General features: G+C 35.4%; 1 protein-coding gene across 1 annotated transcript in view; it reads left to right on the top strand.

Moving 5' to 3' along the window:
- Window positions 1-27,931, top strand: part of EIF3H (eukaryotic translation initiation factor 3 subunit H) — a 95,986-nt gene that overhangs the window by 9,970 nt on the left and 58,085 nt on the right. The window contains exon 2 of the mRNA XM_014853676.3: window positions 16,128-16,284. Within this exon, the coding sequence (XP_014709162.3) occupies window positions 16,128-16,284 (157 nt within the window). The remainder of the gene's footprint in view (window positions 1-16,127; window positions 16,285-27,931) is intronic.

Here is a 27,931-nt window from a genome sequence, read left to right as displayed (position 1 = left end):
TGCCCAAGTCTCCCAGGCTTCTGGTATCATCTTTGATTGTTCCTCAGGGTTTCTCTTGGGTTCTCTTAAGATCACTTACTTAGTTTTTGAGTTTATAACTGTATTGTCTGCACTGTTCGTTTCTTACTCTCCTTTCTGAACTTCCAAAATCCTCATGTGACTGGTCTTACAGATTCCGTTTTGTTCTTGGCCATCCCACACAACGCTGCTGAGTAAATAATCATCTTCAGGATAGCCGGAGTCCTAGAATGCAAAAACCCATTGGAAAATCCCCGTTACACAAGTAAAATCAAACTCTATAGCATGGCTTTTAAGATCCTCTTTACCTTTTGTTTTTAGCCTCCAAAAAGGGGCTTGTAGATACTGTTTTCAAGTTTGCTTTAAGGGTAGCCTTTAAAACAGTTAGAACCAAAATCTTTTCCTTTTGGATAGAAGAAAACTCCTGTTTCACATTTTGTGCAGAAACGCGTAGTCTTCACTTTTGTTCCAAAGGACCTCTTGAGCAAGAAGGTTAATAATCACTTTCTCCTGGGATTATTATGGTATACTTTTTATACTGGAGGACTGAAGCCCTTTAAATTTATTAGCCTTGTTTAATTAAATGCAGTCATTACGCTGGGTACACATGGTACACAAATCAAAAGGCGAAAAAGAGTAGGTAGTGAAAAGCAACTCACTTTCATTCCTGTCTTCACGCACCCTCTTCCCAGAGGCAATCACAGTTCTTTTTCAGTGTTTCCTTCTGGACCTATTCTAGCAAGCGCTGCCTCCTGTTAAGGAAGCAGAAACGAACTGTAATTGAAGCACCCAAAAGTCACCTGAAGACCTTCCAATTAAGCAGTGGTCCATGCTCCTGAATATAAGAAACTTAAAGTGTGTTAGGAAGTAGACAGCTCGTAACAGTTTTGAACTTTTTTTGTTTTGTGTGAGAGAGGAAATGAATTTTGTTCCACCTAAGCTTTTTTATCACTCATTTTACTTTAGAAAAATTACCTTCCAGCTACACGTGGCAAAACTTGCGGATTGGTTATATATATTGGATTGGTAAAGTAAAAACTTAATGTTGTAAATGAAACATCCTTATCAGTTAACACTAATTGTGGTTATACATTTGTATGTTTGATTACATCATTGTACTTTCTCATGACTAATTTTTATGATGAGAGCAGTGCCGTTCTGTTGAATTTCTTGAGGCTACATTGCCCTTCTCCTCCTTTTCCCAACAATTAGTAGTTAATTTAACTTTAAAACTATGGACCATCAATGAGCATTAGATCTAAGAGAATAATAATGAAATATGCTCTTTCAACTGAAATATTATAGAAGTGATATTGATTAAGTGTATTGGAGCATTGTAACTAATCCCATATGTGTCAGGAGCAAAATATCTTTTTTTCCTATTGAAGTTACTTAAATTTCTTTCACATCAAAACTTAACAGCAGTGATTTAAATCCTATTTATTATTTGACTCAGTCAGTTATGAAATGAAACTCCTATCCCACTTGAGCTATAAAATGTGTTAAATTTAAGACGAATGCTGCTTTCTGCTTTTTGAATTTACATTTTGGCAATAACTACCTTCTTTGTTCAGTGTTAGAAAAAATGATCTAGGCTTAACCAAATAAGAAAACTGCCAAGTTCACAGATCAGTCGGTGAAAGAAGCCAGAATTAAATGAAAGTCTAGGTATTGACTTTACAGAATATGCTAAGGGGAGATTCTGTGGCATTACAGTTTCTTTGAGACTAAAATTCTTCTACAGTAATAGCTGTTCCTTGACAATGATTGATGTGAGAAATTTGGGCTGTGGGCCTTACCTCCCAGAATCTACGAAACTGGAGCAAAGCCAGCTCAAAATCATGCATCCTGTTTGACCTCTTCTCCAACTGGCCTGCAACTGGTGTAGTTTGGGCTATGTCTTTTTATTTCAGATTTTTAAGAAACTTGTAGAGCGGATCTAATTTTTGTCTTTAGCATGGACAATAGCATTTTTAAGGAAACTTACACACACACACACACACACACAGGCATAGGTAGACAAATATTTTGAGTAAATCAACTTAATCTCTTTAATGAGATTTACTGAGACTTTTTAATGCAGATTGAAAGAATCTTGTCATGAAACCCTGTGATATTGGTTGTTAAAAGTCCAGATGATTGATAAATCTTAACAAAAATAGATATTTGATGTCAGGTGGTTGATTTTTAATGTTATATTTATGTCTTGTTAGCCTGAAAAAAAAAAATGTCTGAGAAGTAGACGCTGAACATTCCAGGGAGACAAATATCAGTGCCATGAGGGTACTTGGCATATTCTGGTCACTCACTAAGTATTTGTTGGATAGATGGATGGATGAGTGAATGAGATTAGATGAAACGTATGTTGTTATAATAGTACTTGTAACAGTAGCTAAATTTACTGAGGATTTACTAGGCACTGTGTGCTAGGCGCTTTGGGTGGATTATTTTTTAATCCTGGCAACAATGCTAAGAGATAGGTGCTGAATTACCTCCACAGAAGATAGGTGAGGCTAGGATAGATAAGGTAAGGACAAAGACCTGGCGCTCAAACTTTATTTTGGATTCTAGTGCCAAGCCTTTCAACAGCTGTGCTATGTGAGTTTTCTGTTTGTACAGACCAAAGATTCACATTTGTGGATTTACTCAAAGAATTAATTTTTAAGCTTTTACTGAAGTTTTCTCTCTCACTTGACCATTATTTTTTTTCAAAGATATAAAGATTAGTTCTGGAGTTACTGTGTACTAGACAACAAATGGAAGACAGCAGATAGAGGTTTGAATGTTGGGGCTTTAGCTGGGTTCCCTCACTGGTAAGTAATTCAGTTTTACCTCTGTCTTACAGAGCTTGCAGTTCAAAGTGGGCTTCTGCTGCTGGAGTAAGTTTGTTTTTACCCTTCTTAAAAATACAATATGCAGAAGAGAATCAAAACTAAGGGAGCAGTGTGGTCTGACTGCCACTGCGGAGTATGCCTGTCCTCTCCTGTAGAAGCAGCAAGTGGGTGGTAGAGGAAACTGGGCTTGATAGCCACACAGTTTGCAGTTCACGTCTATTGAGACAGTGTTATGCTTTGAGAGACATATCAGTGAAATAAATTAAAAAATGTTTGATGATAAGGTCTGAATGTCCAACTTCTGGAGTTGGGAAGAGAACTGTCTACCTGCTTAATGTGTTACAGATGTTGTAAACCAGTGCTGCCCAAAATGTGGGATGTGGTTCGTGAACTGCTTTCTGGTCTGCGTGAGACAAACACAGGATCGAGACTGAGTGTTTAGAAACTTTCTAGCAGTTTGATACTGCTGTGCTAGCCAAGCCTGTGATCCCTGGGCTTATATTTTCTCTGTCTTTTTAAAAAATTCCAGTTTTCTAGTAAGTAATCTTTATTCTTTTACTAAAATATTCATCTGTGATGGACTGGAGGAAAATGAGCTCTTCATTACTGATAGCTTGAGAAGCACTGTTATAAACTATTTTCATACCTCTTTTAGCTAATAGCATCTTTTTATAACCAGAGTATACTAATATTTAATAGAACCATATCTAAAATACTATTGTGATCACTAACTACCACTAGATTTGCTTTTTTTATTATTAGTTTTAGTGGTAAAACTTTAATAATTTCAGCATTGTGTTATCTGTGAACTGTTTAAAAAGATAAACAGATAGATTCAGTGTTTGCTTATTCTGGGTGCACAAAACAGGCTGCAACCTCTGAGCATTCCCTCTGAACCCAGCTTACAAAAGAAGGTTAAAAATGGTAGGTGGTATAGTTGACAATTTAAAACTTCTTATGTCCCTCATCATTTTAACTGGGCTTTCAACAGATCCTTTTTATGTCATTACAGGGACACTGGGAAACCTGCTGCTTTCTTGGTGAAGATTTATTGCCATAAATTTGCACAAAGTTTAAATGGGTAGTTTGCTGATTTGTAATTGGCTTAGGTTAGGCTTCTCTTACACAGATCTCTCTGCCTGTTGAAAACCAGTCGATATATTCAGAAGTTACCTCTTTCACTTTGATGGTGTGTACATATGCATATTTTCTGGTAATTTGTATATGTGTATGTGTGCAGTGATGTCTTTGAATAGAGTTGAAGAGTAACCATTTCAACAAGAGATGAGAATTTAAAGTCAGCAGGTGCTCAGGCTTATAGTGGGTGGATTTTTTCTTTCTTCTCCTTTCAAAGTCATTTAACCATGCTTCATTCAGCCCATATTTTACTAACATACCCGAAAACATATGGTAAAGTCAACATATATTTTGTCCACATCATTCCCTCAACTCAGCAGCATTGTCAAAAAAGGAGATTGGTTTGTTCTTCTTTGTGGAACTACTTTCCATGCAGTAAATTGCAGTAATTGCTGTATTTTAAAATGTTTTCACTTAATTTTTTATTTGATGTTTTTTGAATTAAAAACAAATACATGCTTATTATAACTAAGTAAATAATACAAAGATTCAAAAAAGAAAATGTATGTCTTTCCACATCATTCTTGTTTATACACACATAAAATCATAACTGCATTATATAGTAGGTTTTTATTACTATTAATTTTTCAAACTGTTTCTAACCCTTTCTGTGTCCTGGGTCTGTTTCGGAATCTGACGAATACCACAGACCTTTTTTCCGGGAAAATGCCCTTAAGTACACAGATAGAAAATATTTCTTATGCTTTTAAGAGGTTCTTAGGTCTTTTCAAATTCATCTGTGGCCTTCAGGTTTGAATATTTCCTTTTAGGACTTACACACTTTGAGAAGTATACTTGTTAATGTAGAGTTTTGGAAAGTGTAGACTTTTTTTAACCATGTCTTTTTTAGGGGGGCGGTGGTAGACTTTTAAACATTTATCCAATTTCTGGTGAATTAGTTTTACATAAGAACATTTTTCTAGGTAACTGAAATTATCTATTACGTAATTAATCTCATTAAATTCCAAAATACTTTAACATAGTAGAACAGTTCTAAATGTTATACTTTGACTTCTAAAACCATACAATTTAATTTCTTGATTACCTAGGCTTAAAACTTGAGTTATTGTAAGCTTGTTTGTATATAGCTGTATAATTATATATTATACATAATGTAGGGATATAGTAGTGGTTCTTAACCTAGTTCCTTGGACTTTATAGCATTTCAGGAGATCTTTGAACTCTGAAATTGAAAGTAAAATCGGGAGTGGATGCATATATGAATTATTTCATCAGACTTTTTAGAGTGTATAGTGTTTTTTAAAGTTATTATTTCTACACAACAAAATCCACTCATTTTAAATGTACAGTTTGATGCATTTTAATAGTTGTAAGCAGTTGTATAATCGACACCACGATCAAGATGTAAAATAAAATAGTTGCCTTGCCCTGAAGAGTGTTCCCTTCTGCCGTCAGTATCCTCCCCCTCAGTTGGCCCCAGGCAACCACTCATCAGCTATAGTTTTGCCTTTTCTAGAGTTCCATATAAAAGAAATACAGTAAGTAAGATTTTGTTTGACTTCTTTTACTTACTCTAATGTTTTGGAGATTCCTCCCTGTTGTATGCATTGATATTTTGTTTCATTTTGTTGCTGAGTAGCATTGCATAGAATGGATATACTGCAGTTTGTTTATCCATCTGTGTTTGGTGGACCTTTGGGTTGCTTCCAGTTTTTGGCTATTATGAATAGCGCTACTGCGAACATTTGTGAACACGTTCAGATATGGAGTTTTTTTTGTTGTTTTTCGTGGGTATGTTTTCATTTCTCTTGGTTAAATTCCTAGGAGTAGGAATTTGGGTCATGTAGTCAGTTTATATTTAACTATAAGATACTGCAATTACTGTTTTCTGCCTTTCACCAACAGTTTTCATGGAGCTCTAGGTTTTTGTAAAGGTCTCAGTTTCTGCTTCTGTAACTCAGACAAGTCCAAGACAACATCTCCTGACCCAGGACAGACATTGGGTCGCAGCCCAGCTCTTAGCTGTTGGGGATTATACCTACGTTTGATGTACCTTGGGGCACTGCTGTATTAACTCATAGCGTTAATTCTCTGGTTGGGAGTTTTCTCATCTAGCTTGGTTGACTTTCTTTTTAAACTTTTTAGAAATGTAGTTTATTCAACATTTCTATATGTACACAGGAATAGAGGGGGTTGATGTACTTCACACTGGCATATTGCAAGGCCTGGAAGTCCCAGATTCTTTCTTTCTTTCTTCTTCTTTTTTGGTGAGGAAGATTTGCGCTGAGCTAACATCTGCTGGCACTCTTCCCTTTTTTTTGCTTGAGGAAGATTAGCCCCGAGCTAAGAGCTGTGCCAGTCTTCCTCCATTTTGTATGTGGGATGCCTCCGCATCATGGCTGATGAGTGGGGTAGGTCCATGCCTGGGATCAGAGCTTGCAGAGCACACAGAATTTGGCCAAATGGGCAGCCCCTAGATATATTTCTTAAATAGTTTACTTTTTAATTCTGACTTCATTAGAGTTTCTACCTTTATTAGAGGAATTTTTGGGGGTAGCTTCATAGACCGTATTTATTAGGTAAATATTGACCCTGACACTGGTATTAGAAATATTGCTGATTAGGGGCCGGCCCCATGACCCAGTGGTTAAGTTTGCATGCTCTGCTTTGGCAGCCTAGGGTTTTGCTAGTTCAGATCCTGGGTGTAGGTATGGCACTGCTCATCAGGCCATGTTGAGGCAATGTCCCACATGCCACAACTAGAAGGACCCACAACTAAAAATATATAACTATATACTGGGGGGATTTGGGGAGAAAATCGGGGGAAAAAAAAAGATTGGCAACAGTTGTCAGCTCAGGTGCCAATCTTTAAAAAAATAAAAGAAAGATTGCTGATTAAAAGCCATGGTAAACCTTTCCTGAAAGGATTTTGTTGATATATTGTGTTTCATAATTCCTCAACAAAAATTATGAAATTGATAGTCTTGAATTATGCAATGGTATCTTAAGATTTAACTGTTTCTGCCAATAGATTGGGTTTGTTATTTGTATGCCAGTGCTTTTAGTAAAAGCCTGAAAGTGTACCGCTCCCACCCTAGTGTTCATCCATCTCTAGGCCTTTTTATTCTGCTAAAATAACAACTTGTATACCTTATGAAAAGTAAATATTAGCATTTTTATTTACAAGATTTAAAATCCATAGTTGGCAAGTATTCTCTTCACCCAGGTCTTCATAGGGCTGACTGCTTGTTCTTCAGTGCTCGGCTCAGGTGTCATCTCAGAGAGAGAGGCCTTTTCTGGGTCACCCCAGTTAAGGTTACTTCCCCATTACGTTCCCCTGTTTATTTTCTTCATAGCACTTTTCACAGTCAGTAATCACATTAATTTTCTTAATTGTCATTCTGGAATAGTGGTTCTTAAAGTGTGAGAATGCCCAACGCTTTTTTAGAGGGTCCCCAAGGTCAAAATTATTTTCATAATAATATTTAAACATTATTTGTTATTTTTACTCTGTTTTTCATAAGTATTCAGTGGAGGTTTCCAGATGCTACATGATGTGTGATGTAAAAGATTGAATGCAGAAGCAGATTTGAGAATCCAGTTGTCTTCTATTAGGCTAAACATTAATAAGATTTACAAAAATTTAAAACTGTCTATTCTATCGCGATTAAAATTTCTTTTTGAAAATGTAAATGTTTTACAAAAATGTGAAACTCATTTTTGTATCCTAATTAATTTTTTTGTTTTGGAAAATATTTTTCATTAAAATGTAATTTATGTTAGCATATAATGCATTTGTTATAGTTGTAAAGTGAATAAATGTTTTGAACATTTTTCAATTTAATATCTAATATGTAAATATCAATGTAAAAGTTATTTGGGGTCCTCAATAATTTTTAAGAGTTTAAAAGGATCCTATGACGAAAAAGTTTGACACTTACTCTTCTAAAATATGAGCCCCGTGAAAGTAGACCTTGTGTGTTTAATTTAGGTTCATATTCCCAGTGCCTGGCAGAGGTAATTGGCCTGTAGAAGTTACTGACCAGTTATCTAGGTGAATGGATTAATGAGTGAACAAAAGAAGCTGAAAATAAGAGAAGTCTGGTGATTCTGTGCAGGGCTTCCAGATCTTTCTGTAGTAACTGGTCTTTGTAGACATCATATTTGATTGAATGATTGATGATAGAAAATTATCCTAATTCGTCAGAAAGCACAATCTTTATTTTGGCCAGATTAAATTGTTCTCTGCTATGAAACTGGAAGTTTTTTTTTAAAATTTTTATTGAGTTAATGATAGGTTATAATCTTGTGAAATTTCAGTTGTACATTATTGTTTGTCAGTCGTGTTGTAGGTGCACCACTTCACCCTTTGTGCCCACCCCCCACCCCATCTTTCCCCTGGTAGCCACTAATCTGTTCTCTTTGTTTACATTTTTAAATTCCTCATATGAGTGGAGTCATACAGAGATTGTCCTTCGCTAACTGGCTTATTTCACTTAACACAATTCCCTCAAGGTCCATCCATGTTATTGCAAATGGGATGATTTTGTTCTGTTTTACAGCTGAGTAGTATTCCATTGTATATATATACCATATCTTCTTTATCCACTCATCTGTTGATGGGCACTTAGGTTGCTTCCATGTTTTGGCTATTGTAAATAATGCTGCAATGAACATTGGGGTGCATAGGACTTTTGGAATTGCTGACTTCAAGCTCTTTGGATAGACACCCAGTAGTGGGATAGCTGGATCGTATGGTAGTTCTATTTTTAATTTTTTGAGGAATCTCCACACTGTTTTCCATAGTGGCTGCACCAGTGTGCATTCCCACCAGCAGTGTATGAGGGTTCCTTTTTCTCCACAACCTCTCCAACATTTGTTACTATTAGTTTTAGATATTTTTGTCATTCTAATGGCTGTAAGGTGATATCTTAATGTAGTTTTGATTTGCCTTCCCTGATGATCAGTGATGATGAACATCTTTTCATGTGCCTATTGGCCATCTGTATATCTTCTTTGGAGAAATGTCTGTTCATGTCTCACCCCAGTTTTTGATTGGGTTGTTTGATTTTTTTGTTGTTGAGTTGTGAGAGTTCTTTATATATTATGGATATTAAGCCTTTGTCAGATATATGACTTGCAAATATTTTTTTCCCCAGTTAGTGGGTTGTTTTTTTGTTTCAATCCTGTTTTCATTTGCCTTGAAGAAACTCTTTAGTCTGATGAAGTCCCATTTGTTTATTCTTTCTATTGTTTCCCTTCTCTGAGAAGACATGGTGTCCAAAAAGATCCTTTTAATACTGATGTCAAAGAGTGTACTGCCTACATTTTATTCTAGAAGCCTTATGGTTTCAGGTCTCACCTTTAGGTCTTTGATCCCTTTTGAGTTTATTTTGGTGAATGGTGAGAAAGAATGGTCAGTTTTCATTCTTTTACATATGGCTTTCCAGTTTTCTCAGCACCGTTTGTTGAAAAGACTGTCTTTTCTCCATTGTATGCCCTTAGCTCCTTTGTCGAAGATAAGCTTTCCATAGATGTGTGGTTTTATTTCTGGGCTTTCAATTCTGTTCCATTGATCTGTGCACCTGTTTTTGTACCAGTACCATGCTGTTTTGATTACTGTAGCTTTGTAGTATGTTTTGAAGTCAGGGATTGTGATGCCTCCCATTTTGTTCTTTTTTCTCAGGATTGCTTTAGCCATTCGGGGTCTTTTGTTGCCCCCTATGAATTTTAGGATTCTTTGTTCTAATTCTGTAAAGAATGTCATTGGGATTCTGATTGGGATAGCGTTGAATCTGTAGATTGCTTTAGGTAGACTGGACATTTTTACCTTCCAGATCTGTCTGTAGTAACTCATCTTTGTAAACATCATATTTGATTGAATGATTGATGATAGAAAATTGTCCTAATTCATCAGAAAGCACAATCTTTATTTTGGCCAGATTAAATTATTTTCTGCTGTGGAACTGAAAGTTTTTGATAGGACTTTGAGAGAGAGGTCTTAGAGATTCTGCTAAGTCTTCCTTTTTAGGAAGGATGGAAGGTTTTACCCATCATGCTTATTATTAACTTTCAAATTTTAGGTTTATTACTTCTGGCATAATTAATTTGGATATTTTAGACTGTTAGTTATATTTTATCCCATAATATTGAGAATACTTTCTTAGAAATTAAGTTCTTTGTTGCTTTAACCCTTTTAGGCAGTTAGGTTTTCATTTTTTTAAAAGCCAGACTTTTTAAAAAACAGCATTATGTTCATTAGAGATTACAAAATAGTCTGCTTTGCTCTTTCAAATTATCTGCACTGGATAATAAACAATAGTAGGAAAAAATGGTTCCTCTAGGGTAATTTCTGCAGACAGGACATCTGTTTACTATCTCGCAAGTTGAGATTCTTTGCTGAGATGTGCCCAACTTAAAAGCGTGCAAACCTCAGAAAGCGAGGAGATGGTTGTAGAGACAGCTGACCTATTCAGAGAACAATTCTTACTGTGCAGGGCAAATCAAGTAGGTTAATAAGCATTTAAACCCAGAATGTGACAAAGATTGGGAGATGTAGAAGAATTTGGTAATTCAGGGTTCTGCTGACCAGTTTATTTCCATTCCTAGAGGCATAATTTATATAATAATCTTCATTTACCCACTAATTTATAGGATAAATTAGCACTAGTTCATAAGCAGTCTTAAATATGGGGTCAAGCCATAAAGCATAAGTCTTGTTCTGCTTCTAAGACGGTTTGCTGGCATTACCTTTTCTCTCATTTCTATACTGTAGAGATTTTCCAAGTAGGGTTTGAGTTCTTATTAGGGGTGATATTTATACTTTTGTAAATAAAATGCTCACTTTTGGGTCTGTATTTCTCAGTGTACTCACTTTTCAGCGGCACAAGGAGTCTTAAAACAGGAAAGGAAACCTGTGGTTTAACCAGTTGTGTGCATTGCAATCACCTGAGGAGTTACAACAAAACAAAAAAGGAAGGCTGGCCCATACAACCTCGTTAAAAGTGGGAATGAAGTAGGATGTTAGAATAACTTGGAGTGGGGCCGGCCGAGTGGTTAAGTTTGTGTGCTCCACTTCAGCAGCCCAGGGTTTTTCTGGTTCGGATCCTGGGCGCGGACACAGCACCGCTCATCAGGCCATGCTGAGGCGGCATCCCACATAGCACAACCAGAAGGACCTACAACTAGAATCTACAACTATGTACTGGGGGACTTTGGGGAGAAGAAGAAGAAGGAAAAAAAGGAAACTTGGCAACAGATGTTAGCTCAGGTGCCAATCTTTAAGAAAAAAAGAATCACCTGGAGAACCTAAAAACAAAAATGGAAAAAACCAAAACTGAAAGAAAAAAAACCCAGCCCAGACCAGTTAACTCTGAATTTCAGGGATTAGTTCCAGGCATCAGTATTTTTAAAATACCAATGGCTCTAATATGTAGCCAGGGTGAAGACCTTTCTTCATTTATTTAAAAAAGGTCCTTAGGTCATTTTGATAAGCTGAGAACAAGTGATAGAGAGTTCCTGAGTATGTGGGATCATTTGTGACACTTAATAAATAAAATATAATATAGGAGTATGTTTTTGTTTTGGAGAACTATTAAGCTTTCCTTGTATCTTTTTAAAAGTAAGGACAGGGAGCATGACATCAATAAACAGGATTAATTAAAAATACATCAGCACTGTTTTATGGACAGAGGCATATGGTTGGCTGGAGGGAGAGAAAATGAACGTCGGGTGAGCATATCTGAAACAGGACTTTTGTGGCAGAACATTCCCATCTTGTGGCTTGTGAGAATAGTGCTGCTACAGATTAAAAGCTGTATTGCATTCTTGCAACTAATGGTGGTTTTCTGTTGATGTTACTTCTAGTGATCAGGGCACAAAAAATTTAACCACCGGCACCATTCCCTCACTGTCTTTTGCTGCCTGACCCTGTGATCCTACATTGAACTTTTCTGACCACTCCATGCGCTGAGCTCTGCTTCTGCAGCTAAGTTACAGGGACTTCTTCCCGAACTGTTGCCACTGCATTGTTTCAACCTTGTTATTATAAACACATTTGGAGTACCTAGTTACTCAGTTATTGTGAAGTAATTAAAAGAACTTTGGAGTCAGAAGTCAGATCTCATCTCCCTGGTTTAATAATTCTGTGTCAGATTATCTCTGTTTGCTCATCTGTCAAATGGGAAATAATATTACCGATTTCATAGAGAGGTTATGAGGATTAAATGAGTAATTGCATGTGAGACACTTAGTGGCGTGCTTGACATGTAAGTGATGGATAAATGTTTACCGTTCATTCCTTTAGCAAATATGTTTTGAGTATCTTTTAAAAAGTGCCAGTTCCTGTGTTGAGTGTTGAAGATGTGGTGAGTAAAACAACTCTTCATTTTTATGAGCACACTTAAGAGGGAAAACCATGCACATAACGTGTATTCTGTATCACTTATAGATACCAGTAATCTATGGAACGTTTTTATATATACAGCAAATTCTTGGTTATTTATGTAGAATATCAAAAGCCTGTATGTCGGTTAGTTCTAATCAAAAACTTCTTTTGACATCTAAAAGGCTCATAGTCTCAAGTTTGTAATGCAATTCCACTACATTATTTTTTGAACTAAAGAATTGAGATTTTAGTGTGTATGTAGGAAATAGGAAGGCCATAAAATTTCAAAATAAAGAATGAGTCAGCTTGGTTTTAATAAAAATGTTTTTTACTTTTCTTTTTTAAATATTTTGCTGCTTTTTTTTTTTTAAGATTGGCACCTGAGCTAACAACTGTTGCCAGTCTTCTTTTTTTTTCTGCTTATTCTCTCCAAATCCCCCTAGTACATAGTTGTATACTTTAGTTGTGGCATGTGGGACGCCGCCTCAGCATGGCCTGATGAGCTGTGCCATGTCTGCGTCAGGATCTGAACCGGCGAAACCCTGGGCTGCCGAAGCGGAGCGCGTGAACTTAACCACTTGGCCATGGGGCTGGCCCTGATAAAAATGTTTTTAAATTTTTTTCTGAATGCTTTATTTCATCAGATTATATTAAAATGACAAGATCGTAAATATTAGAGTTGGAAATTATTTTAAAGATTGCCAAGCTTTTCCTGAGGGCTTTCTATTTTGGACAGCCTTAAATGCTAGAGAGAATTCATCCTTAACATTGAAATCTTCTTTCCTGAAACTATCTCCTGTGGTCCTTAGTTTGCCTTTCAAACTAAGATATATCCTCTAGTGCCTCACTGTTTGAAAAGTGCTCTTTGTCATTATCTCAAGCCTGGAGAGAGATTTGAATTCATTGAATTGGTCCTCACCCAGAGTTTTAAGCTTTCTCTCCTAAAATTACCCCTTTCTCTGTATACTTAACCATGTTGATTGTTTTTAGCAGATAGTTAAACCACCATGCTTTCCCATCTCTCAGTTGGGTACTGTTAACTGGTAAATTTTCTCTGGTTATCCTAGCAAACTGAATATAACAGGTCAGTGATGCACAGAAGAGTTAGATGACCATTTCTTTTACTTGGAGCACTGTACTTCTGTTGATGCTATGTAAAATTGTATTGACTCTTTGGGCAGGCATATCAAGCTACTGTGCTGTATGGTTACAATTCTCCCCCCCCCCCCCCAATCCTATTACAGTTCACTTTCGTTAGAGTTAAGACAGTGTTTTAATATAAGATATTTTTGAACTGTGATAACTCATTTTTGAATATATATATTTTTCTCATTCCTGTTTTCTTTGTAAAAGGAAATAAGATTATTTTGGCCTGCCTCCTTTGTGAATCTGTGCTGTCTCCTAGTCATCAATATTCCTTTTTGCACACATAGGAACCAGCTGTTTAGGAATCAGTTCTATAATTTGTGTGAATATCTACATTAAACTCATATGTCTTTTAGCATCTGTCATTTAACTTTGATTTCGATGGTGGTTCAGTGATCTCATTAATAGGGTTAAGTATCTAGGAACCTAGGTTGCCTTGACAAATGACAGGTGTTTGTAATAATTCTTTATCAGTTTTGCTTATCCCCTCTTAGTCATCCATGTTTCTTCTATTTTTTAATTGTGAAAATAATTGTCCTTGGCAGAGAGGCAAGTTGAATAGGAGTTAAATAGTTCTGCTTTCTTTTTATTGACAAAATCAATAGTAGTGATCATTATTGAACTTTTAGTACGTGGCAGACCCTGTGAAAAATATTTACTATACATGATCTCGTTTTTAGTAGTCAGAAATGCTATGAAACAGCTCCATTTTGCAAATTAGAAATCTAAGACCTAGAAAGCTTAAATAGCTTTCCCAAGGTCACAGCTAGCAATGCTGAAGCTGGAACTCATACCCATACCTTCAAGACTCTTAAAACCCATTTTGTGCCTTTCAGGAAGTGGAGAGATCTTTTATACAGGGAGGCGTAAGGTTTGTGTGCTTAATTCCTTTCACCCTATTGAAAGTCTGCCAATCCTATCGGTTGGTGTTTTTCCACATTAAGCTCTTTCCCTGCTAACTGCTTGCTACCCTTAGGGGGTCTGGATCTTACTGATGTAAAGTCTTTAGGTCCATTCATCACAAAGTCTTTGCTTCACATCTATTACTAACTCATTTTAATTTTTAATTGAGTTACTGATAGGAAAATCATCTTCTTGTTATTAATTATACACACGAGCTTTGGAGTTTGACTTGGTTTAAATCTTGGCTTTACCACTTCCTGGATGTGTGACCTTAGCCTTTACTTAGTATCTCTCTGCTTCAGGTTTCTTATTTGTAAAATGAGTAGAATAATGCCTTTCTCCTAAGGTAATTGTGAGAATTATGTGATTCGATAACACATGTAAAATAATTAGAATATTGCCTGGCTCATAATGTTCAGTAATTGTAACCTGTTGTTATTAATTGGTCATTGATGATTAATTTCTATCAGTAATATATTTGTTTTAAATGAAACACTAATCAATAAAATACTAATAACCATTTTGTTGTTAGATTTATTTTTTCCTCTGAGAACTTTCCATTATATTTTAGATAGTGTTGTCCTTTAGCCTTCAGGCCAAGGTCTTATACTAAATACCACCACTCCTACTACTATTAGTAAATACTGTGTGTCAAGCACTATTCAAAGCACCTATTAACCTCACATTGTAGGAATTCATATTATTGATTACTGTTACTGTGAACTTTTAAATTAATTGGCTGTTCGACCATGCAGTGTTACCTCTTTATCTGTATGGAAATATTAAAGGAGAGAGTAATATAAGAGCTGGTTATTCCATTAGAGGTTATTTGACGTAGTCTTCACATTGAGGAAAATTAGTTAGTGCTGGAGACTAGGTTCTCTGTGTTAGGTAGTGCTGGAGACTAGGTTCTCTTTATGTTCTCTGTTACCAATCAGATTCTTGTTGGATACACATTCCTGTTGTTGCTTCCTCTGACTAATGAGATGCTCTGTTCAGGAACCTTCTTGAGATGTTGAGAATTTGTCAGGTGTCCAGGTAATTGAGGTCTTTATCTCTGTCTTGTTGATGGTTTTATCATCTATGTCGGGAAGTTATTTTCCTGTTACAAAGGTTAACGGGATCACTTCTTCTGTGATAACCTCAGGTTGAGGTGATAGTGTTTGATTTTACCAAAGGAACTCCTGGAGCCTAGATCTTTGGGGACCCTTGACCTGAAGGTCATGAGTGCTGGATGTGGCTGTTACTGAATTTTCAAACTCCAGGAGTTTCAGATGTACAGTTAGACTATGTGAGCTTTATTATTTATGTAAGGGTAAAGGAAATGATTTGTAAGAAATTTGATAGTGCTATTATGTAATTTTGTGGTTTAGCAAACTGACTAGTATGGTGTATGATCCTTTTCTTTGAAATAAAGAAAATATAGTGACAAGCCTGGTGGCATAGCAGTTAGGTTTGCATGCTCGCTTCGGCAGCCCAGGGTTCACCAGTTTGGATCCCAGGCGTGGACTTATTCACTGCTTATCAAGCCATGTTGTGGCAGGCGTCCCACATATAAAATAAAGGAAGATGGGCACAGATGTTAGCTCAGGGCCAATCTTCCTCAGCAAAAAGAGAAGGATTGGTGGCAGATTAGCTCAGGGCTAATCTTCCTCAAACAAAAAAAAAAAAAGAAAAAATGAAATAAAGAAAGTATAAACAACAAGAATAGTTTTTAAGCTCCCTTCTGTATTTTTTTTTAGGTGGTGTTAAAGATAATAAAACATTATCAAGAAGAAGGACAAGGAACTGAGGTGGTTCAAGGAGTGCTTTTAGGCCTGGTTGTAGAAGATCGGCTTGAAATTACCAATTGCTTTCCTTTCCCCCAGCACACAGAAGATGATGCTGACTTTGACGAAGGTAAGGATACTCATCTCAGATGTGTCTTTGCAGTGCACACAGATTTTAATACAATTTTCACCATAACCTTTGACAATCTGTTATTGGGAATCTATCAGGCTAGCCTAGGTCATTTGATTTTCTGAGTTTGTTGAAAAAATTATACAAATTCTTTGAAATGAGGATTTATGTGAAAAGTTTTATTAGTTTGGCCTTTACTTATTTGGAATTTGTGGTTCAGGTTTTAGTAATTTCCATAGTGGCTGTGCTGATGTTACCTTTCTCATTATGAAATCCACTTACCAAATAACTTTACATTATAAAGGACAGGGATCATGATTGTGTCCAACATCCACTTCTTTCTTAGTGTTTTAACTTAATGTTTAAGAGATGAGTTGAACTATCTACTACAGAAAGCAGACTCTCCTTAAGTATTTCAAGAGCGTTTTACTTTTGTGCTACAGGGGTAATTGCTTTGTTAGCAAAGGCCAGTAGTAGTTAAAAACCTCACACCAAAGGCTGAGATCAGCATTCTAAAAGATTTTTTAAAAAATTTAGTTGAAAATAATTTCTTGCTTGTCTGAACTCTCAGAGCTCTTTTTCTGTATAACTTTTAGTTTTTTTATTGATAAAAACACATAACATGAAATTTACTATCCTAACCATTTTTCAGTGTATAGTATAGTAGTGTTAACTTAATATGCACATTGCTGTGCAACAGATCTCTAGAACTTTTTCATCTTGCAAATACTGAAACTTTATATGTCCATTGACTAGCTCCTCCCTTTTTTCCCCTCCCCCAGCCCCTGGCAACCGCTGTTTTATTTTCTAAGTGTTTACTGCTTTAAATACCTCATTTGTAAGTGGAATCATGTAGCATTTGTCTTTTTATGACTGGCTTGTTTCACATAGTTTAATGTCCTAAAGGTTCATCCGTGTTGTAACAAATGACAAGAATTCCTCTTTTACGGCTGAGTAATATACCATTGTATTTATATACCACATTTTCTTTATCCATTTATTTGTTGATGGTTATTTAGATTGTTTCCACCTCTTGTTTATTGTGAATAATGCTACAAATACCTCTTTAAGATGCTGTTTTCTGTTCTCTTGGATATATACCCAGAAGTGGGATTTGCTGGATCATAGGGTAATTCTACATTTAATTTTTTGAAGAACTTCTATACTGTTGTTCATAGTGGCTGCAGCAGTTTACATTCCCACCAACAGTGGACAAGAGCTTCAATTTCTCCACATCCTCGCCGACACTACTTATTTTCTGTTTTTTTGATAGTGGCCCTCCTAATGGGTATGTGGTGATATCTCATTGTGGTTTTAATTTGCAGTTTGCTGATGATTAGTGATGTTAAGCTTCTTTTCACATGCTTTTTGGCCATTTTTATGTCATTTTTGGAGAAATGTCTATTCAAGTCCTTTGCCCGTATTTTAGGATTTTGTTGTTGTTGAGTTGAAGGAGTTGTTTCTATATTCTGATTTTAACCTCTTATCATGTATATGGTTTGTAAATATTTTCCCCCATTCTGTAGGTTACCTTTTCACTCTATTGATTGATTTCTTTGCTGTGCAGAAGCTTCTTGGTTTGATGTGATCCAGATTGTCTGTTTCTGCTTTTGTTGCCTGTGCTTTTGGGGTGGGATCCGAGAAATCATTGCCAAGATCAACGTTATGAAGCATGTTCCCTAAATTTTCTCATAGGAATTTTATGCCAGTACTGTACTGTTTTGATTACTGTTGCTTTGTAATATGTTTTGAAATTAAGAAGTATGAGGCCTCTAGCATTGGTTTTCTTTCTGAATATTATTTTGGGTATTTGGGGTCCTTTGAGGTTTCATCTAAGTTTTAAGATGGTTTTCTCTATTTCTGCAAAAAATGCCGTTAAGATTTTGACAGGGATTTCAATGAATCTGTAGATTTCTTTGGGTAGGATAAACACTTTAACAATATTAAAGTCTTCCAATCCATGAACACAGGATGTCTTTCCATTTATTTGTGTCGTCTTTACTTTCAGCAGTGTTTTGTAGTTTTCAATGTATAGGTGTTTCACCTCCTTGGTTAGGTGTATTTCTATGTACTTTACTTTTCTTGGTGCTGTTGTAAATAAGCTTGTTTCTTAAATTTTATTTTCATCATTCATTTTCTGTGTAACTTTTATCCTGATCACTTTAACTTTGATAAAACATTACTTATTTCATTTGACTTGACATTTCTTGGTAACTCGAACATATAATAGAGTATATTCTTGCCAAGGTTAATACCTTGATTTTGCAGTTTGGTCTACAAAAATTATTTTTTTATGAAAATAATACCTCTATAGAAACTAACCAAGGCTATTTTGTTCTAGGCTCTTGAGTATTTGAGTTTTTAGAAACTTTTGTGCAGTCTCCTTTTTAAAAACTGGCCAAGCTCTTCTTATTTCATCTGCACTACTGTAGTACATATACCTCACCCAGGGTTAAGGTTGGGATTTTTCTGCAGTCCATTCTGACGGTATTAGGATATCTCTGTTCCTCTATTTACCAGCATATCTGGAGATGCTTAATTATATTTCAGTAATAACTATTTTTAGAGCTGGAAGACAAGGGGAGAAAACAAGGGATTGTTAACAGCATTTCCTTGGTCTATAAGTGAGGGGCCTGAGAGGTTCACTTGAAGTGACTTTTTCAGTTTCTGGGTTAGTAGCACAGTTGGAAGTGGAATTCATTCTTGAACAGGTTATATTGTCACAAGTTTTCTCAGGTAATTAATTTATTTTATAAAATTCTCAATTTAGAATATCAGCAAAAAATAATGTTCAGTGCAATTATATAAATGAACAAAAGCAAAGTGTATTATTAATTTTATGTCTTAATCATTAGAAGTTAACTTCTCTTATGGCTTGAGGTGATTGACCATATGCTATTTCATTAACATATACTTTTAACAAGCTCATTAAAAAATATTTTAACAACACTGAAATAAGGAAAAACTTCAGTTTAGCATTAAATAATAAAAAATTCCTGGGCATCGTATGCAGTGTATTGTGTGTACATTGCTTATAATCTGTTGTTATTCTGCACAGTTGAAGGTTTTATCAGTCCCATGTTATGGATTAGGAAACTGATGCTCAGTAAGACAAATAACTTGTCCAAAATCATTTAACTGGGGATTGGTAGGATAAGGATTGAAATCTGTGGCTGCCTGGTTCTAAATCCCATGCTTTTTCTGTTACATGGTGTTGCTTTTAGACACTTAGTGAAGTGGAAGCCAGTGATTAAAGGGTGCTGAGTGTAGAGCATCATTATTGTGTATCTGAAATTGCTTTTTGGCTAAAACAACTACATTTATTTCACCTGTAGAACATTTTCCCGTTTTCTTATATGTGTGAAAAATCTAAGACAGTGCCCTATATTTTTTCACAGCCTCGTGTAGTCTTGAATTTTAAGTTCTCACCTAATCCGTTTATTTATCTGAATGGGCATTAGTATGTAGTCACCATTAGATTTTTATCAAACCGAGATAAAAGCTAAATTTTCCCATTATCTCGGTAAATCTTAGAATAGAATAATCCTGCAGGTTGATGATTTTAAGTCATGCTGAAACCTGGTCGTTTTGCTTACTGCTTTTCTGTTATTTTATGCCTGCTAAAACTAATATTTATTCAGGGAAGGATCTTTTCTTCTGCCTTCCACCTTCTGCTTTACTTATAGAAGTAAAATATCAAATATTTCATAATTTTAGTGATTACATATTTTGAGTTGCTTTGGGTTTTTTGGGGGCGGTGGGGTGAGTTTCTTTGTTTTTGTTTTGGTGCCTGATGGAAAGTGGAGATTCCTAATTAGTGGTCCAAAAGTGAAATGTTTTGAGTCAGAGGTTGGCAAACTGTGATTCCTGGGCCTGCTTTTGCATGTAAAGTTTTATTGAAATATTGTCTTGCCCATTCGTTTATATATTTTCTGTGGCTGCGTTCCTGCTACAGTGGCATAGCTGAGTAGTTGTGACAGACCATATGGGCACCAAGCCTGAATTTTTTACTGTTTGGCTCTTTAAGAAAGTTTGACCACCCGTTTTTTATATATCACTTTTTCTTGTTATTTTCCCTCATAAGAATGAAGAATAAGGCAATAGATTTTTTTTTCATCAAAAAGTTGTGACTTTTTGTTTGTTGTTTGTTTTTTCTAGATGCCGTGTTTTACGCTGACTCTGAGTCTAGAATGTATTGTGGGCACTGTAAGAAAAATGCTGATATTATTGGGTGTTTGTTTCACTGGTACACCTGGAAGATAGCGGAATAAGTAGTTTTTGCTTTAATTTTAATGCATTTTTCCTTTAAAAAACTCCCCACATATTATATTGTTCATATTTTAGGGGAGCTGTCTGTAGATAATAGAGAAGAAAGGCATTCAATTCCTGCTTGTAGATTTGTGACCAGGTATTGTGGAAAGGTAATGGTCTGAGGTCTAAAAACTTGATTGGGAATTTCATCTGTTCTTAGGATCTGTGTGACTGAACAACTTCACATCTGAACTGTTTTTCTGACTCTAATATGTTTTATTTAGCACATTTTGATTGCTCACTTACTGAGTACTAGAAACTACCTGAGAGACAATTTCCTTCTGTGATTAACTTTTTGTAGTGCTACCTTGGATTAGGTTACAATAGGTGATTCAAAACCAAGAAAACCATTGTGGCATAAAATAAATTTCTTGTTTGTTTCTTTCCAGAAATTCACATTTTGTTTTCGCACATGTGCTAACTCTCCTTTGAGTGGTTTAAATATTGATACACTTTTATCTTATAGAGCTTACTCCAGTTGAAAGTGAGACAGCTTGCTCATATTAGAGAATATATGCTTTTTAAAAAAATGATTGGAAAACTCATATTAAAATTCCCATTAGGGGGCACTATTATCAAGCTTAGGAGAACTGGAGACTAATTTGTTTTTTCAGACATGCAACCCGAGGCTTGCTAAAAGGGAAAAATATTTTCATCTGATAAGATTCAGATACTCTTTTATACAACTGAATTCCTTAAATATGTTATAAAGAGCACTGAATTAAACACAGATCCAATAACTCACTGTCTTGTTTTTCAGCAGACTAAATCAATTTAATATTGCAGGTGATATAAGAAGCTTACTTTATTCTCTGTCAGAGCCAAATCTGTAATTTTCGTATTTGGAGTGGACAGATTTTTTATTTTATTTTCTTTAAGTCAGTCACAAAGGATGATCCTTGGCTTTTAAATAAGTTTCTTTCAGAAATGAAGCATGAAGACTGTGTTTGAGTGTAAGTGCTAAAATGTACTTAGGGGAATGAAATGATGCCTAACTTAGACAGTGTTAACGTGTGCAGCATATAATTACCCAAGTAATTCCACACGTTGAAGTGATATATACACACACACACAAGCTTGTTTGTTCATTTCAGGTACTTCAAAGTTATTTTCTTTTTTATTTCTCAAGTTTGGTGTTAGAGCAGGAACTACTACTATGGACTGTTAGGCACAATTATTTTGTTATCGTTAAGCTTCCGAAAGAAAAGCAGTGGTGTAGAGACTTAGACTTTTCAAAGGCTAAAATATGAATTGGCAAAAATGTAATGAAAATAAAATGTGTTCAGAGTAATTTTTCACAGCATAGGTGTTATTTTTGTATCACTGGGTTCAGAGAGAATAGGTTTTTATAGTTACATTATTTACAATACTTTCTGCGTAACAGCGCTATATTTTATGTTGGAGAAAACTGCTTAATTACTTGCTTCTTGAAGTCTCACCTTGCTTCTCTTTCTTCTTAGTTTGCCTGCAGCTTATACCCAGAGCACAAGTGCTTGACACCCAGCCCATGATTACTGTTTTGGCTTTGTACTGCTTTTGAGTTCAGGGAACAGTTGAGTCAGGATAGAAAAAGGTTTTCAGATTTTTTAGACAGATGGGAACATTTTGTGAAAAGACATGTTTACTTATTCTTTTGTATTATCTTCTATCTGTATGAATAGTCAGTGATCATTGTGATTTGTTCGACAGATTCATTTTTGTAAAAGTCCTATTTCATTGCATTTTTAAAGAGCTTTTCTTGGTAGACATTGGAAATATATATAGATGGTTTTGGAGTGTGTTTTGAAACTTATTGAAGAAGTAGGAGCATGTTTACTTTGTGACCTAAAATCATTGAGAGGAGGTGTGATAAATGCTTCAAATATATATCTCAGAAAAAAAATAGTTCTCAGTAATTCATTTTAGCATTTCTCCAGCAAATTACATTGAGTGGGTGGTGAAAAAGATACAAAGATCGAAATCCTGGTTACTGTTTTGAAAGATTTTAAGTGGGAGAGACAAGTGTGTAAATAAAGAATTGTGAAACAGAGGAATTGATACAAGTCTAGCGTGAGGAAGGAAAAAAAATAATGGGGACACCCAGATACGAGCTACTGATTCCTTTTGGGGGATGACTTCACACGGGAGGCGAGGTTTGATTTTGTAGGTGGATGTCAGTTGCAATTTTAAGTAATTCTTAAGGAAGTTATATTTTCTGAGTTTGTTCTAATTATTCACATTTCTCGGTCCTCATAAATAAAACAAGCATCTCTGGAAATAAAGAAAAAACTATTTAATGATATTCAACTTGCATCTTTATTGTTCAGAGATAGTTATGTTCCTTGACAATATCTTTCAAATTTTGTTGCTGATTTTGTATCCAGGTAGAGAAGTTGTTGTTGACATTGTGGCTCTCTTGGTACATAAAAGGACTCCTGGTGATAATTTAGTGCCATATTTATAGAAACTTGGGGCCCGTGCTATACTTAGCTCTATTTAAAATATTTAATAAATATTTAAATAAGATATTTAATACATTTTGAATACTTAATACAATATTTCATACATGTTTCATTTTAAATGGAACATTGTGTAGGCAGGTAACTGGAGAGTATTTTTACATTGAATTATGATATAATTCTCCTGGGGTACTGATCTCTTTGTTGTTATTCATGGTAGTATTTTGAAAATGTTAAACCATTCACATTTAATGATTTATTGCTGAATATTCAGGGTAGTGAACTTTAGATTATTGCTTACTTAAATTATTTTGATTGTTCAGAAAGCTTATGGTTTGTGATTTGAAACTAATTTAAAAACCTTAAACTTATTCTGTATGTTTCTTTTTGGTTTATTAAGGTAATTAGAATATGAGAAGTAAAATCCAAATATGAAATATCAATCCCAATATTTTTATGCCTTTTTTTCTTTCAGTTTGAGTGTGTCAAGATTTTAAATACAAGAGTGGGAGCAAAGGCTAGCTTCATTTTAAAAGCTTGAAAAATATTTTTGCATTTGCTTCATGTTTTAAAATTGTTGTTTTTTTCCTTTTTAAATGAATTGAGAAACTTCTGTGCATAGAGGGATATACTATTGGAAATGTGGTCAAGGTAAAAGATTTTTCTGCTAGAAGAAATTAAAGCGCTTTACACTGTACCCTCCCTTGGTCCCTAAAGCGTAAGTGCTATGGTTTGGAAAGAAGCCAAGTAAAACCTGTTCAAATTTTGTGCAGACTTAAAGTAATACTTTAAGATTTGAAAATTACAGGTGGATACAGTACTTAAATAGTATTTAAAATTCCTAAGTTTCCCAAGTCTAAAAATGTAATCCTTAAATTACTATTCCCAGTGGTTTAAGTTTTAATTAAATAAAAATTGTCTTACTTTTGAACCACAGCAACTTTAGATATAGATATTTGAATTTACTACTAAACTTTAAGGTAATAACCATTAAAAATGAACTGTTTTGGCACTAATTAAAATGTCAAAAAGCCACAGTTACAATGTGTAACCCAAGATCTTTGCTATTTCTGTTTTTCCAAAAATTGTCCTAACCAACATGGTTCAAGCTTGCTTCCTATCTTGCTCAGGAGAAGTGCTACCCAGCGTCACTTCCCGCGATTAAATATGTTATCTGATCTGCAAGTTTTGTTAGGTTGATAAATTAATTAGATCTGATGTTTTGATGCTAATACTGAGTTTTCCAAACTGCTGTTTATATTAAAAGAGTGATATTTTGGTCATGCCTGTGAAGTGTTCTGTTTGTTTTATATTTCTCTCCCTATGTGAAATTCTCATAGCTCTTGAAATTTTTATCCGTTTGGGATTACTCTTCATGGCTTACCTATTATCAGTTTCAGAGTGGTGTTTTCATACCTTTATCTCCTTTCCACCATGAGGATTATTTGCTGCCTTTAATCAGTAATTTTTACTCAGTACATTTTAGATGCTTTCTGATATATTTGAAAACAAAGCCAATATTTATTTTGACCTAAGTAACAATATAATGGCATAGCTTTATAATGCAACCTGCATCTGCCCCACCCTCATCCCCATACACATTCACCCTTTGTTTTTCCTAACATTTAACCTGCAGACATTTTAATATACAGACAGGCTTTCTTCCCTGCTTGATTGGTGAGAGGATTACAAAATGATTCTGGTGGTCTTTGCAGAAATTTATCTGTCTTGTTTCTGTTTTGTAGGATTGGATAGGTGATGATGTCGTAGAGATATTGTTTGGTGGCAGGCTACTAACCCCCAACCAACAACAGTGGCTGTAAGAGTCCAGCAGCAGAGTCCTAGTTGGGGCTCTTTGGACTTGGGGCATACTGTTGATAACCCAGCAGGCAGCAATGGCAGCAGCAGCAGTCGCTCCACAAATACCAGTTGTCCTCCAGCTGCTGTGGCTTCCAGGCTCATCTGCTCTCACTTCACCTTGTCTTTTGTTTCTCTTTCTTTATTCCTTTGTTATTCATTCATCAAATCAATATTTCAGTGGGAACTATCTACCAGGCATTTCCACTGGCCCTTGCATACCTACATCTCTGCTAAGGATATTTTGTGAAGTGTTCGTTATTTAGAAAACTTAGCTGTTCTAAGCAATGTATTTGACTGGAAGCATAGGGAGACTTGTTAGCACATTATGTTAGTGAAATCAGATTATTAGTATAAAGTAAAGATTATGTTGCTATTGAAGTGAAAGTCTAGAAAATATTTTATCGTAGTTGGAGAATGACTTGGGTTTACAAACATCTGCAAATCTATACATCTCCAGGTTGGCAATTCATAGTGATTCCATTCTTCTGTAAAATAATTTTGTTCCTAAAAATTTATAAATTCATCATCTCTTTTTCATTTTTATATTGGAAATATTTTACTTTTATTTTTTATCTCACTTGGTAGTGACTCCCAAAACTTTACAGTTTCTCTGTCAGTAATTTAATCTGTAAATAAATATACTCAGTTTTTAAAGTCTATTACCAAGACTTTTGGTAATGTGAATTATTTCTCCTTAATTTTAAAATCTCTTCTCTTTTTCTTCCTACCACTCCCATCACCACTTCCACCCTGAAAACACAGATAAAACAAAACATTAAAAAGATTCAGTTCTAGAAGAGAGTGAAGGGTTGTATGAAGAGTGGTGATATAATAATACCTTGTTAGGTATTAGCTGTTTTCTCTGGTGATAAAATGAGGAATGGGATGGTATAGATATGATGTGAAACGTTAAGATCACTCTAAGCCGTAGCTGGGCTACTTAGCTGCTACTTTAGGAGATATTTGACATGAGCAACAGTAAGACTGATGTTTTGTCAGAGTCCAGATTTGTATTTCTCTCCAAATTGTCTCCTTGTCCTTCGGGCAGCCTGATAAAAAATTACAGTAGCCAGTTCCACGTATATGAAAATCATGTGTATACACATATACCATTATAGCTCTTAGTTGAGAAAATTTCTAAAATCATTCATCTACAGATCTTGCAAACTTTCTGAAAGGCATAAAAGGAAGGAAATTTAGACTGAATTCTCGCTTACTGCTAATTGTAATTATGGGTCTCTCAGCCTCAGTTTTCACCTTTGGAGAGTGGATCACAACAGAAACTTTTGTAATTCTTTTAGCAGATGGAAAACTGAGGCCTAGAGAGACCCAACTTTAAAATGAGTGGCTAGTCCAGAACTAGAAACCCCGACATGCTCGTCTAATATGGAATCCGTCACGATGTAGGAGGATTGTCAGAAATCCCAGTAGTTGGTCAAAATTATCATGAGTGAGTGAGATAGATGCCTGCCTGCAGTTGTCACTTGTAGGCATGACGTATTTACCTGAAAGGCTACTTCTTAGTGTTATCATTTATTACTTGTACAGCTGGAATCAAATGATTCTTGAAAGGTTCCTAAGTTTCTGTATGTATACTAGGTATTAAATGAAAATAAAGGGCAATTCTAACCTTCAGGTCAACAGAAAATTATTGGTGATTGAATATATACAGTTAGCTCAGACACTAAACCCATTTAAATGCTGAAAGCACAGCTTCTAGTATTATGCTAATGGAATGGAGAAGCTAATTAAAAGTATAGATTGATCTGGGTAGGTTAGGGAGGAAAAATACATTCTTATTAAATGCCTTTGAATGCAATTACAAACAATAGTTTGAATAGATGGTTTAATTTGACTGAGGAAATCAGTCCTGACTGATGACACAGGAAGACTTTCTAGAATATATTGCTTTGCAGATAACTTAAACAGACAGTACTGATAAAGCCTGTCGTGAATTTCCTTCTTTACTGAGTACACAGTATGGTTAAGTGGTCTGTGGTGCAATGCCTCCAATCTGCTGTGAGTGCCATCTGTGCAAGCAGAGTGAAAGAGAAGCTAGCATGGAAGGGAAGCAGATCAGCTAGCTGTAAGGAATCTGTGTGAACACTGGGTGCCACTCGTGAAACACTCAGCAGTTAGTGGTTTTCCTTTGTAACCAGTACAACTAGCTGTCTGTAAACTGGAGGTGCACAATACGTAGAACTCTCACAATTCACCTTTTGGATGTCATGGGACCTGTGGTTGAGACTAACTAGAAAATCCAGGGACAGTAAGCATGATCTCGCTTTTTCTTATTTTTCTCTATTTTTTGATATTCTCGCTTTTTCTTATTTTTCTCTATTTTTTGATATTATGTTTTTCCTGCTTCAGTGTTTGGCAACAGTGTTGAGGTAGATTTAATGTCCTAACATTTTTGCTGTGCCTAAATAGTATCTTTTTGGAAACAAATTATGCTATAAAACAAGTTTTCTGAGAAACATTTAAGTACTTTTTAAAAAGTCAGTAAGGCCTATAGATGGGAAAATGGCTTCAAAATCTTACAAGTTGTGACCAACAGGGAATCATAGGACTGATGGAGAAGTTGTGTATGGCTAAGAGGAATTGACTGACAGACTCTGACCTGTATACCTTTGTCAGTAGATAAATCTCTTATTTGAATCTGAGGTTTATAACTTGTAAAACAGTTCTTTTCGTGTGCGTATGGTTACCTTTTTGATGTAAACTTGTGAGCCTTATAAAGCTGTGTTAACCGTGAGTCATCTGGTACCTCCTTAGGAATTAACATAACCTTATATAGATGACTAATAATACAAAGCCACCGTGGTTTCTGTGGTTTTACCAACCATGGCTCCAGTTCTAAAACATTTAAAATGAGACACGCTCCTTCTTTTAAAATTTTTTTCGACAAAGAGTTGTCTTATCAGAAAACTGCAGTAACTTAAGCAGATCCATAACTGGGGGGAATTAATAACAGAAAGTTTTTGTTGACACCAGGAAGTAGATTAAATAGTGCAATTGTCGTAATGAGTACCATGTTT

Source organism: Equus asinus, chromosome 12, assembly GCF_041296235.1.
Source record: "Equus asinus isolate D_3611 breed Donkey chromosome 12, EquAss-T2T_v2, whole genome shotgun sequence".
Classification (NCBI taxonomy): domain Eukaryota; kingdom Metazoa; phylum Chordata; class Mammalia; order Perissodactyla; family Equidae; genus Equus; species Equus asinus.
The sequence above is the reverse complement of the archived record's forward strand: the minus strand, read 5'-3'. Positions and strand labels throughout refer to the sequence as shown.